This window comes from Cynoglossus semilaevis, chromosome 18 (assembly GCF_000523025.1).
Source record: "Cynoglossus semilaevis isolate Cse_v1.0 chromosome 18, Cse_v1.0, whole genome shotgun sequence".
Classification (NCBI taxonomy): Eukaryota; Metazoa; Chordata; class Actinopteri; order Pleuronectiformes; family Cynoglossidae; genus Cynoglossus; species Cynoglossus semilaevis.
The window spans coordinates 9,225,444-9,238,925 of NC_024324.1; the positions used below are offsets into that span (position 1 = coordinate 9,225,444).

The window sequence follows — 13,482 nt, forward strand, 5'->3', positions numbered from 1 at the left end:
TGAGATCAGAACTCCTTGATAATCAGTCAAATTAGACAACCTAGGCATCTGACAGCTGTTCCATTTACAGAGGTGATTGAAAGCTTAGATGAACATCAACTTTGTGAACACAAAGCATGTTGCTTCCCCTTGTTCTCCAGCAGAGGGGGCTAACAAATACAGAATTATTGCTCTGCTCAGAAAAAGCTAAACAATTACCACAAAATTGTTGCAAGGACAATCCTGAAATAATGTAGCTTAAAGCAGCAGCTAGCAGGTGGGCTAGCTCTAATACACATTTGAGATGATCTGCATGAATTAAACATATTGTGACCATTTATAGATTATGTTTATGATACAGATTGATCATCCCTGTGTAACTAAATGACGATATTGATAAATTATTACGAGTACCTGTGTATTATTTGAATACCTTAGTAATGAATGCAAATTATGGGTATTTTTATATATAGCTTCAAGCAAAGTTTCTTATGAAACACATTTCTATTTCTATTCATAGTCATGTAACTGCAGTTAAGTTTAAGTTTAAGTTTAAACTGTTCCTAAAATACAAACTAGCCAAAAAATATCCACTGGCTTTTTAAAAGTTGTTTTAGGGCAGTGTTGAGAATAATAACATAGAACAACGATCACACTGACAATACACATCTACTGTGGTGGTCCAACACTCTTGCGTAGCACTGTTTATTTACATGTTCTCTGAATTTAGTCAAATGTTCAGCAGAGGACAGAAAGACTCCACAGTCCTCTCCATTTCACTGCGGCCACAGATGGGAAAGATAAATGGCTGATGTCTACCAAGAATCACGTCATAGTCTGCACAGCCCAGTGCTGACTGCTACTGGAGAAGTTGTGATTAAAAAAAAATAGAATAGCATTGACAGTGACCAAAGTGTTATTGCATTTTAAACTTCTTCGCAATTCTTCTATTTTCTGCCATCTGCCGTTACATCCTAGAAAAACTGCACCAAGTTGTGAATTCCCCATTTATGGGTTTTTTTGTTTGTTTGTTTTGGTTTTTTTGGCAATGTAATTTCAGAAGATGAGATTTATTTCGTGAATGGTTGAAAACGGCGGTTCTCAAACTATGGAATGCATTCCACTTGTGGTACTTTGGCTCCCCTTGGTGGTATGACCGATGGCTAATATGTTGAACTACCAAAATCTTTTCCTGAAAATGTATAACGTAGGCTGGACAGAAAGAGCAGAGGCAGTTTCGTTTTCAAAAGGTTTTTGACTTTTAATAAGATGATAAAACGTGTTAAGACACGTCTCTCAGGCGTCTACAACAGCTTTGACAAGTTTTATCATATCTTCGTTAAGCGTCGAGTAGTGTTTTTTTTTACCACTGGTCAACGTTTTTACTCTCGATATGAGCAATTTTGAAATAAGAGCGAATATCAAATTATTAACCAAGCTGAAATGGAAACATGCTCAAATTGTGGAGGCTTTACAGCAGGTTTACGGAGAGTCTTCACCACCCAGAGCTGTTGTTAATGCTTGGATCAAGAGATTTAAAGAGGTTAAGGAAGAAGACCCGGTGGAAGGAGGGTCTTCCACAGCCACAGATGATCAAAACGTCGTGCCGGTGAGGAATCTGGTGGAAGTGGATCGCCGAAAAACAGTCGACGCCATCGCTTTTTCAATCATGACCGAAGATCGAGGTCTCAGTAAGTTTTTTAGGTCTGTCAATGCCCGATTTGCAGTACCTGCCCGATTTGCAGCATTTCCTTTTCCGCATGCGCACACTGGTCGCCATCTTGGACAGCGATATACGGCAATTACACATGGACAAACTTCAGACACTCAATACCGTGACATTTTCAGTAAATGCCGTTTGTCCGTGTTCAAGAGGGGGGGCCTGGTCGGGATTGACAAGCTCGTTGCATCCCACAGCGTTGAACGAGACACACGATTAAATCGTTATGACTAAATAAATCAATAAAATAAAATTTAATTTTTAATGGGTTATTTAATTGGGGTTATTTCTTGTCTAATTTTAGCTTTTAGTTACAGTTACTTGTTTAAAATATTGTTTTGAAGGCACAGTTGTTTAACATAAATCATATATTGGGAAATTATGCAAATTAATAAAACAATTAACTATTTAACTAACCAACTACTAGTTAATTGGATAGTGAACCCGAAATTAGAAGCTCACAAAATGTAATACTCTTCCAGCTGGGGGCGACGTTGGACTCTATCGTGTTACCTAGGCTTATCGGCGCGTTCACTGACTTCACTGTTAATCGAATGTTCTAAAATAAAGTGTCATCGTTTTAAAATTGTGCACAATATTGTCAAGTTTTTGAACATTGGAAGTATGTATGAAATCATACAAGATGAGCCGAAAGGATATAATAATTCGTGTTGTTATTTAACACTTAAAACTGCAAATATTCCAGATAGATTTTATAGCTTACGCGTCTCTTTGAACACATCAACTGCATTAGGTTATCATTGTGAAGGGAGCAGCTGTCACGCTTGTGAGTAGACGCCGAGTCAAATATACAAGCCTGAGACACATATTCTTACTAAACAAGGTAAGACATATTCATTTCTTTATAAAAACATATGACAATATACAAAGCGTCGTCTAGGCTAACCGTAACGTAAAGAAATACTAAATCGCCTCATTAGCATGTGGCCGGAGTTAGCTGATGTTAGCTTACGTGCTATCGATGTTTCGGCTGCTTGACACAAACGGTAAACGTTTAAAGTTCACAAAAAGAGCCATACATTGTGTACTCCCAGTCACAGTGAGCCAGACTGTTATATCGAAAAAGTTCTTGTTAATGCTTGACTGTAGGCTAAAATGAAATCTGACATGGATACCCTAACTGCTAACATGCTAGTAGTGATGCTAGCACAATGCTCACGTTTTTTCCCTTTAATTAAGCAGGTATACAAAACAACCAAGGTGTACATTGTTACAATAGTATATAAAACATAAAAAGACAAAATGAGTATATAGTGGTACAGCATTATGTAATATTGTATACAGAAATGAGTGTTTAAGTAAAAGTGTAAAGTAAAAATACGAATGTTTAAGGAGTATAGAAAAAACATTTTCAACAAAATTAAGAAAAAGGCCAAGCCCTTTACCCTACAATTTGAGATCTCCAATAAAACTTGCCTCTAACTTTACTCTGTCTTTGAAAACATTGATGTTTATGTTTATTATTATCTATCTAGCTTTTGGATAGATAGATATAACTTAAATTTGCAGTTGTGATTTTGGCATCAAACAACCATAGGGTGAAAAATAACATCGTATTTTGGTATGGTCATACTGTCTATGTCCTTTGCAGGCTTTGCAAACATGGCACGTGGGCATCAGAAGGTTCAGTCGCAGCAGAAGAATGCCAAGAAACAAGCAGAAATGAAGAAGTCCAAGGGTCATGACCAAAAGACTGCAGCCAAGGCAGCACTAGTCTTTACATGCGCTGTGTGCAGGGTGAGTATGAAACTCGTAATGCCCCTTTGGACATTTTTGCTACGCTAAGTGTGCATTATGAGTTGATTTGTATCGTTTTTATTTTATTCTGCAGTCTCAGATGCCAGACCCCAAGACCTTCAAGCAGCACTTTGAGAGCAAGCATCCAAAAAGTCCATTGCCCCCTGAATTGGAGGGAGTGGAAGCTTAAACAATTTCACCGGATACCAAACTTGAGTTTTTTGAATTTGTGCATCAACACTGATCTTGTTCTACTTTGACAACAATGGATGATTGAATATGACGTGATTTCCATCGTTTAGAATATAAAGAGGCTTGGTTGCCTTTGGTGCAATCTTTCTACCCTTCCAGTCCTGTTTGTGTTTGTGCTTATATGGATGTGGAAGTGAAATTGAAATACTGGGTTGTTCAGGGATTTTAATGATCTAAATGAGTGAAAATTTGTCTTCAGTCTTGGCATATAAGCAAACTCTGAAATCACTCACTGTCCATGGTGTCTTGCACACCCAGGAATAAATCTTGCTGCTAGCTGGTGTACCTCTTCAACAGAGTTCAATTGATTGTTTAATTACCACTTAAAGCCAACTGGGCTGGTAAGGTAAATGATGTAGAGCAAAGCACAAGTTTGGATTATGTTGGATTAAATTAAATATGAACAAAACCTTTTTAGAGTGTTCAGATTCGATTTTATAATTGGCCTCAATTCAGTGTCATTTGTAATAAGTGGGGGGCATTTAATTTCACCAGCCTGTCCACAATGCTATATGCCCACTGTACTGCATCTTTTCATCAAGTTGATTATAAATTTGTCATAAAAATGTTGGCATTCAAGCAGCTACTTGTCCTAAAGGTATTAAATAATAGTTGATGCTTGTCAACAACATTTTTATGCTTAATGATTTTTGCGCTCTGTGATGTAATATAGCATTTTATTAAAATTAACTTTGTTGTATTTTTTGGTATTTTTTTGAATGCATTTGCTTCGATAAACAATAGTTAGATGTTTATGGTATTAGCTATGACAGGTACACTAAGAAAACAGATGGAGAATCAATCACCAAAATGGAAATAAGGAAGTCAAAACTAAAATGAAGTGTCATTAAAAGCAAACATATGGTTACCCTAATTGCATTAGTTTACAATAAGCTTAACTAAAACTTGGCTTTAATTTAGTAGGTACAGTTAAAGAGTAACATAATTTCTTGTGTAGCTAATCACAAAAAAAAAAAACATTGGACAAACTCGATTAAATATTTTGAATTTTACCAAAAATCTAACAATCCCTATTTGTGTGTGGGCCACAATCTGTCATTTATGTATAATGAATCTTGCAGTTGACTTCTTGGTTTGAATTAAATTGCCCCTGACCTGAATGTGTTACCCAGATGAATGGTTGTGGACCTCACTGTGGTCTAACTTCCTCACACATAACCCACCTTTTTTTCTATGACCTGTCATGTTAAAAAACACATTTTCATTGACACACATGCACACATTTGCTAGGTTTGTGAGACAGAATGTAGGTTTGGGAGCAGGAAGAACAGATGCACTTGAGCGTTGTTGGAATTAAAATCTATTAATAGTTGCCATAATTAGGTGAAACTAAAATCAGATTCCCAGCGGTTTAAGACTAAATTAGTTGAAGACTCTGCACCGTGATTTTCTCATTGTAATGTGGTAAAGAGGTGGTATTGCGCTTATTGATTTTCTCATTGTAATGTGGTAAAGAAGTGGTATTGCGCTTATATTAAATGATGATGTGAACACATTTACTTCATAAATGTATGCAAAATATTCAATGACTCACTCTCAGGGACTTAGCATTTTAAGAATACTAGGATTTCTTTTATTAAAATATCCTGTAGCTAATTGAGGGATAACCCAATGTCACACATGTTTCAAAGAGTCTAAACGTCAAACTTCTTCAAACATTTACAAAATAACAGACTGGTGTCAAGAGCCACCAGTTGATCAACACTGATTACTTTCAGTGTAAATATGTCTGTGTGTGTGTATAGATATATAGATATTCTGACTCTTGTGTGACTTAAGGGGTTCTGAGCTGTCAGGCGTAGTTTTTTTATGGTTAAATGCATGTCGTACTTTTACATTTTTGCCCATTTAAAGCCCACCAATTGTTTAAAGTCCTTATTTTCGCTGTGAGAACATTTACGTTTATTCTCCAATGCCGTCGTTTTCCACGGTTTCCTGTTTTTTCTTCATAACGAGGTAACAGTTTCATGTGAACACGACGCACTTCCGGGTCCCGAGTGACAAAGCTGTTTAAAAAAAAGAAAAAAAGCAAATAAATCATTGTTTTTCCACAGTTAAATGTATCTATATTTGTATTTACATATAACATCTTTGATAAAAAATAATTTTGTCTCTTACGACTCTGACGTCATCCGTTCCGGGTGTGACCCCTGCCGCTGTAGTGTTAAATGGGACGGAAACCCCGTGGCTGAGCCTGAGATCTCCGCAGCTGTGTGACGGGCAGCCAGGCAAAAAGAAGGAAATACCAGACTCTCTAGAAGGGACATTGTCTTACAGGTCAGTACACGCTTATTTACCATTCTTAAACCAATGTCTTAACACATTAACGCACTCCCAGTCGAATCCTGTAGATAGCCACCATGTCGCTGGTAGAGAATGTAATATGCAGGGGAAAGCCAGCGAAGCTTCGTAGCCTGTCATTGTTCGGCTCTGTCTGAATGAGAAGCATCATTGTACTGTAACGCATCTATTGTTGTATTTCCCCCTTGATATGTTACCAACACGATAGCGTGAATCGTCTCGCATTAGCAAATGCCAATTTGACTGTAAAGTCGGGGTTTTAGATTAATATGTTCATAGATAGCTCTCTTTTTTTTTTTGTTTTCCAGGAAGCGAAAAGGGCGTTTACCCTGAATTGGACAACAAACAAGGCAGCTTTTATTTACTCACAATAATACCCCCCGTTGTCTGCTATTTGTACATCTATACATTACTGAAACACTACTAATGTAATATTGCTATTTTTTATGTCTTTTTGTGGAACCCTTTTTCGGCCGATGGGGCAGGTGTGTGAGAGGCGTGAAACTGGGTGGGCGACATTCCTCTGAAGGGCGCAGGTGCCTGAAGTTTCTGACAAATGTCTGAGTCCTTCTGGGATTTTAATTTTGAAAAACTGAATTACAAAAAAAGAAGGAAAGTGCTTGAACAAAGGGTTTTGTTGTAGTTTCACAAAGTATTATGAGATGGCTTCCACATATTTTTTTTTTTTAAATAAGGAACTAGAAAGGATGGTGCACTTTATTGATTCTGCTTGGAGTGAATAATCTTGGAATTCTTACATGTCTTTTCTAAGAAGAATCGGGTATTTAAAGTGCCCATTAGACATACTGGCTTGTTCTGTCAATACACATGCTTTCTCAAAGCGAATGTGGATCGATTTCCACCAACCCTTGCTTGTTTTAAGACAGTTCAAGGAACCTTCATTCTAAGCTGTGGAAGATGGTTTGGCAAAAAAACCACCAAAAATGTCACCATGCTGTTGTCCACTTGTAAGAAAAGATAGTCACCCTCAGCCTTCTCTCCTGTTCCTCATTACTTTGTTTTTACCCTCCCCTATTAGTGCGCTACATTACCAGTTAAGTCAAATTGTTGGAATAGGGTTTAAAGGGTTAAGTGTCAAATAACTCTGTCACCAGCAATGGGCTCCTTTTTTTAGGCTTTAGTGCATTCACCCTGGCAGAAATTACATTACACATTCATCAGTTTTACTAGTAGTACAAGCAGTTATAGTAGTAGTAATGGCAGTATAACTTTAGAATTACATTAAATTGTTCATATGCCTCATTGCTGTTCAGTTTGAAAGACGTGTACAAGATGGAATGGTCTGCATTGTATTACGTTGATTTAGAACTGATTGGTTGTTGCTGTAGTATTTTATCCTGAGAATTTGGTGAAATGTCTTTATTTCTATCTAATTCTTTTTCCTCCTTACTCTTTCCATCCACACAGAAGCCATGGTAGACAAGGAAATGCAGGTGAGGAGGGCCAAAATAGCCGAGCAGGCTGAGCGGTACGATGACATGGCTGCGGCGATGAAGCTAGTGGCTCAGAGTGGTGGGGCACTCGAGAGTGAGGAGCGCAATCTTCTCTCAGTAGCCTACAAGAATGTGGTGGGTGCAAGAAGGTCATCCTGGAGGGTAATCTCCAGCATTGAGCATAAAACTGAAGTTGAAGATAAGAAGAAACAGGCTGGAGAATACAGGCAGAAGATTGAAAATGAGCTCAAAGACATCTGCAAGGAGGTCTTGGTAAGTAGCAGCATCATTTATTTGGTGGTCACTGAGTTAGGACTAGAAGCATTATGTGTAAGATAAAAGCTTTGTTTTGAATTTCTGACAAGAACAGCAGCAAAGTTGAAAGAGAAGGTTCATAAGACAGTGGTGAAACCTGCTATCATGCATGGTTTAGAGCAGGGGTCACCAACGTGGTGCCCGGGGTCACCTGGTAGCTCCCATGGACTACCTAAGGTGCCCACAGGGTATGTTCTAAAAATAAAACTAGTCAACAAGGGGATGAAAAATTGTACTGTTACTGTGCTTTTTGAATCAGTTACAATGTTGCAGTGATATTCAAATGGGTTCAATGACAGTGATAAGAAGAGTGTCTACTATTGTATGTCCCAGAACTAATTATTATTACATTGTTGGGGAAGTATCAAACAAGTAGCTCTTCGTAATTACTAAGTGCCCTTGAAGTAGCTCTCAGTTTCAAAAAGGTCGGTGACCCCTGGTTTAAACACAGTGGCTCTGTCTAATAGACAATTGCGATGGAGGGAGCAGGTGACCAGGATGGAGAGCTTTAGAAATGAGCAGATCAGAGGAATGACATAAGGGAGGAGATAAAGAAGAGGTGAAAATTAGACACTCCAATAAAAGTCCTGTTTTTTGAGTTTTTGTCCATCTCACGTCTAATTTTCAATGATATTTTATGCATTATTATTATTATTATTTAAGTAATTATGAAGGCTGTGCATCAGTCTTTTTTCACTAGGTGATGCTGCTGCCTCTTTACATGACTTTACGTATTATTTGTCATTTCCCCCTTCAGGAGCTGCTTGATGAGTACCTAATTAAGTCTGCTGAAGGAGATGTTGAAAGTAAAGTATTCTACCAGAAGATGAAAGGAGACTACTATCGCTACCTGGCTGAGGTGGCCAACGGCGACAACAGTGAAAGTAGGTGAAGCACTCAACAGACACAACTTTTATTTCTTGAATACGTCAACATTAAACCACATGTTCCTGAAAAAGTTCAGCAAGATACCTTTATCAGACCTTGGAAATATTTGGGTCTGTATAAAACGGCTGTATCTCCTATCTGTTTTCTTGTAGACATCAAGATGTCTGAGGAGGCCTACAACGAAGCCTGGGAACAGAGCAAAAAAGAAATGGAATCGACAAATCCCATTCGCCTGGGGCTGGCCCTTAACTTCTCTGTTTTCTACTATGAGATTGCAAAATCACCTAAAAAGGCCTGCGAACTGGCCAAAGCTGTAAGGAGTTATCTTTATTTTTAACTCACTTAGCAACAATTTACATCAATGATTATTTGTGTGAAATGCTGAGAATGTGGTCCGTAAATAGTGGATTGAGTGTAAATAGTTTTTTTTCTCAAACAACTTATTTGGTGCTGTACTTTCTAATAGGTTAATTGAAATTGGGGAATAAATGTTGTATTTGTGTCAGACCCTGTGATGTCTTTTCTGCTTTCTTCTAGGCCTTCGAAGAGGCCATTGTTGGTTTGGGAGATAATCAAAGTGACACCTACAAAGACAGCACCCTAATCATGCAGCTTCTCCGAGACAATCTGACGGTAAGTGCGCTTTTGAACATGTTATTATCCCTTTTCAATCCTCTTCCAAAACAGACCAGCAGTTAGCTGCCAGAGTCTGACTTCACTTTACACCACTATGTGCTGCTGTTGCTGCTGGAATTGTGGTTGATTTGCTACGTTCCTCAGTGAAGAAAATCTGATAGTAACAACCAATCAGGCGAAGACGATGGGCAAAAAAATTAAGGAAGCAAATTACTTTTTATAAATAGATATACAATACAACCAGTGGCTTTTTGATCCACTGTCTGAAACAAAGGACATGTGTGCAACACTAATTGCACATGTCGACCAGTTCTTCCATGATGGTTAAAAGGTAAAAAATTAAATCTGTTATCCTAAACAAGGCCTCATGTTCAGCTGTGTCTGAATGACTGGTGAGCTACGTCCTACTCCATGATGTTGGTGTTTTCTTTTCTGCGTTGTCAATTACTTTACATGAAGTCTTGTCCATGGAACATGCTCCCTGCTGTCATGAGGAAACGCCCATGACATGTTCCAACACATTTCTTTTTGCACCAAGCTCTTGAAGCAGTCCAGACATTACCTTGGCTTCTTTAGATGTCAGTGTCTAGTGTGATAGGTGAAGACCCAGAGCTTCTTGATGTCAGCTGAGTTTAGATATTTTCTCTGTAATTGCCTTTTCCTAAACATGAAATGGGGGCTTAACCCTGAGTTGGGGAGAGACATGTAGTCAGTACGTCTCGATGTCTATGATTCAAAAGTCACACATTTCGGGTTCTTCTGGATGCAGTTTTTTCCTCAGTTGAAGCTGTTTCGTTCTTTAAGGGTTGATGATTTAGACCTGGGGTACCAAAATTAAAAATTGGAACAAAGTCGCAGGCCAAACTTAATATTTATTGATGTTTTCCCTTATCTCCAGATATGTAATGTAGAATTTTTTCATATGAAAACAAAGTTTAATTTTGCGTAAACGTCTGAAATCTGAAACAACCAAAGCTTAAATTTGAAATAAAACACACATCAGTGGCAGGCCAACTCTAGTACACATTTGATATGATCTCGTGGGCCAAATATAATTACATTGCTGGCCAGATTTGGCCCCCAGACCTGAGTCTGACACTTGTGATTTAGAGTTTTTTTGTTTTATTCACAGCTGTCTTGTACCATCTCCCCTGTAGTCTGAATGTAGTGTCAGAAAGTGAAGGTTTTCACTCCTTGACTTAGGTTTTTGTTGTTGTGTTGTGTGTGTGTGTTTTTCCCCCTATAAAAATTGTTTCTCTGTGCTGCAGTTCAGTCAGCTGATATGTTGTGTGAATTGTAGATGTATGCTGTTCCTTATTGTGCAATAACCTCACTGTCTCCTTTCTTGCAGCTGTGGACATCTGAGGCAGCAGAACTAGGAGAAGAGGAAGCTAATTAAAAATATCTTTTCCTTTTTTTTTTCCTCTCACCAGCGTTTGTTTTTGTGTGTGTGTGTGTGTGTGTGTGTCTATATACGTATGGTGTGTGCGTGCACACAGATATGCATGTTTACACTCCACTCACGCGGTGTCTAGTACACTGTCCGTTTGGTATGAATGCTCCTGAGATGTGTATAGAATACATCTGTTTTCACCTTTTGGATGGGGGGCATAATTACATGTTTGTGTTGAACTGTTACATTAGCTTGAAAAACCTCCATATAAGCTTTTGTCCATACCCACCAATAATTGATTTCTGCAGTGACCATTCTTGATGGCAGGATTTGTTTCAGTAAAAACGATCAACAACCGTATGACTTTGTCGCCCTTTTGTTTTCCAGTGTAGCCGCTATTGATTTGCATTGTCTTTGCAGATGCTGCATGTAATCGCACAGTGGGTTCTATGTCTGTGCAGACACTGAACACTTCAATCTGTATCGACATCTTTGTTTAACATTCCATTTTCCTAAAATCCGCAGTCATGAAAATCTATTACTGTAATTTCCTTCAGCATTCCATTCTACACCACTGTTGCACAATTCTGTCACCTTTTGTATTTTACCATGTCAAATGTGCGTACAAATCTTCTACCATGTGCTTGTGTGTTGGGTTTTCTACACTTCCCTTAAGTCTTGGCATTTTCTTCTCCCTACTGTAGTGTGATGTAGAGATGTTCTCCGAAGAAGTTGTTTCTTTTCGCCTGGGATTATTTAAATCAGGTGTTCGTTAGCAACTTTTTCCTTGCTAAAACTGAATTAATCTTCAATATGAATTGACCAAATATAACTTGGTCAAAAGCTGCCCTACGGCTGTTAAGTAGTCACAAAGTAGTGTCCGTTTCTCCTGACCATATATATATATATATTTCCTTTTTATAATGGGATGCAGGATTCAGAGTTTGCAGTAAACACTCCGTTGGGTGCTGTCTGGCTTTTGTGTCAATGGAATTTAAACATTAAAATCAAGTGTGTTGCACAAGGTGTTTGTCTTTTATTTTGATAATGATTATGGAGTTACTATTAGACTGGCCATCCATTGTCTACTGCTTAGTCTTTTGCAGGGAGTCTGAAGCCAATCCCAGATGTCAACATATGAGGGTGGGGTGCACCCTGGACTGTCAATAGCAGGACCACATATAAAGACCACCATTCCCAGTCACATTTATACTTGTGTCCAATCAAACATGATCTTTAACATACATGTTTTTGGGCTGTGGGAGGAAACCACAATGATGATAAGGACTGCAGCATCTAACTTCAAATGTGTAGTCCTTTAATCAGTTGATTTTTTACAGTGTGAACAATACAGATTTTGATCAAAAGGCTAAAGAGTTCTAGGCATGTAAGTCATGTAAATGAATCAGTCATTGTAGCTCAGGTTCTGCTGTAATTGTTTCTGATTAGGTCATGAATTCCTGATTAGTAAATGGATTGTCATCAACTGAAGTACTGACATGTTCATCATACTGATTTGCTTGGGCCAATTACTGGCTGGAAATTGAGATTGGAAACCATTCCCTTATTTGCAACAAATTCCATTCGAAAAATTGTGATTGTCTGTCACAGGAACACAGTTGGTGTTGGTCTGTTGCTACATTGTTGGAGTATTTGCCCACCAGGATACAAAAAGCAAAATTGTAAAAACTGAACAAGTGTGAATGTAGCAGAGGAGAATAGATTGACAGTTATGGACCTGAAGAAACCTTGACATTTAGAGCTAAATGTCTGTCTAGAAGTAAAGGTATCTGTCCTTTGCTGGAACCCCTCCCCAGCTACCCCGTTTACACCTTGACTTATTGTAGGTAAAAACAGTATAATGTAAATGGCTTGGGGTGTGGAAACCTGCTGCGTTTACCATAACAACTGAGGTATCTCACTCATGGAAGTGAAAAACCTAAAAGGGGCTGACAAGGAGTCAGAGCTAAGGGAGGCTTTTTGGATGAGAGCAGAAATATTTTCAAGAAACAACAACCAGTTGAGTTGGCTAATTCAGAGCGTTCAAGGATAAAATGAACCAGATAACTGTGAACCTTCACCTGTATGATAATGCTAATCCTCCTAAACCCTCCACCCTACAAAAAAGACCGCCTTCTGAGTTTCCGAGTGTGTTAAGTTTCAGTTTTTAACCAAATGCATTTAAAACTATTAAACCAGTGAATACACAGTCCCTTATTGTTCTTCTACAGCATATGTGGTGTGTAATGTTCGTCTTTCACATAAATATTAACAAATAGGATTGTGTAGTAATAGGGTTAAAGTGCACTGAGATGTTGGGATTACAAGAAAGAATGTAAAACATGCCAAAATTAGTCATTAGAGATATAACAGGATGCAGCTTGAATTTATGTAAAATGAAATAGCATCTGATTGACGTGTTTATGTATGACATGGGCTTAAAAGGGAAGTCAGAAATAACACAACAGCAAGTTGAGGGCTGAAGAGTAGGATTTGTAGCTCCTTAGCCTAACCCATTTAGTTAGCTGACAAAAGCAGCTTGTGGTGGCCATCACCACAAGTCAACCTTACATGCAGCTCCTCCCATGATTCATTGTGAATGCATGTTGCTGGATAAAAGAGCAGAAAATTGAATTTATAAAGTTGCTGAGTAATAAAGACTGTGGTGACAATAAGCTAGTTCTTCAGTCTGTATTAACCAGTAGACATGATCAACCTGTAGCCTTATAGGAATGTCCATTACTTTAATGCATCTAAAATTGTTT

The 13,482-nt window shown here is 38.2% G+C and overlaps 2 protein-coding genes across 2 annotated transcripts; both read left to right on the plus strand.

The window, feature by feature from the left end:
- The first annotated feature begins 2,200 nt into the window (after window positions 1-2,200).
- znf706 (zinc finger protein 706) lies at window positions 2,201-4,409 on the plus strand. Its single transcript, XM_008331502.1, has 3 exons — window positions 2,201-2,543; window positions 3,312-3,457; window positions 3,552-4,409. The coding sequence occupies exons 2-3, from the start codon at window positions 3,323-3,325 to the stop codon at window positions 3,645-3,647; spliced, it is 231 nt and encodes a 76-aa protein (XP_008329724.1). The 5' UTR covers window positions 2,201-2,543; window positions 3,312-3,322; the 3' UTR covers window positions 3,648-4,409.
- Window positions 4,410-5,865: 1,456 nt separating this feature from the next.
- LOC103394270 (14-3-3 protein beta/alpha-like) lies at window positions 5,866-11,741 on the plus strand. The gene is made up of 6 exons (XM_008331500.3): window positions 5,866-6,007; window positions 7,460-7,758; window positions 8,558-8,684; window positions 8,841-9,001; window positions 9,226-9,321; window positions 10,676-11,741. The coding sequence occupies exons 2-6, from the start codon at window positions 7,465-7,467 to the stop codon at window positions 10,721-10,723; spliced, it is 726 nt and encodes a 241-aa protein (XP_008329722.1). The 5' UTR covers window positions 5,866-6,007; window positions 7,460-7,464; the 3' UTR covers window positions 10,724-11,741.
- The last annotated feature ends 1,741 nt before the right edge of the window (window positions 11,742-13,482 follow it).

Bases quoted from the DNA above. Each gene is read 5' to 3' on its own strand.
- znf706 (XM_008331502.1), top strand. From the start codon at position 3,323: ATGGCACGTGGGCATCAGAAGGTTCAGTCGCAGCAGAAGAATGCCAAG. The intron at 3,458-3,551 runs GTGAGTATGAAA...TTTATTCTGCAG, and splicing joins TTACATGCGCTGTGTGCAGG to TCTCAGATGCCAGACCCCAA.
- LOC103394270 (XM_008331500.3), top strand. From the start codon at position 7,465: ATGGTAGACAAGGAAATGCAGGTGAGGAGGGCCAAAATAGCCGAGCAG. The intron at 8,685-8,840 runs GTAGGTGAAGCA...GTTTTCTTGTAG, and splicing joins CAACGGCGACAACAGTGAAA to ACATCAAGATGTCTGAGGAG. The intron at 9,322-10,675 runs GTAAGTGCGCTT...CCTTTCTTGCAG, and splicing joins TTCTCCGAGACAATCTGACG to CTGTGGACATCTGAGGCAGC.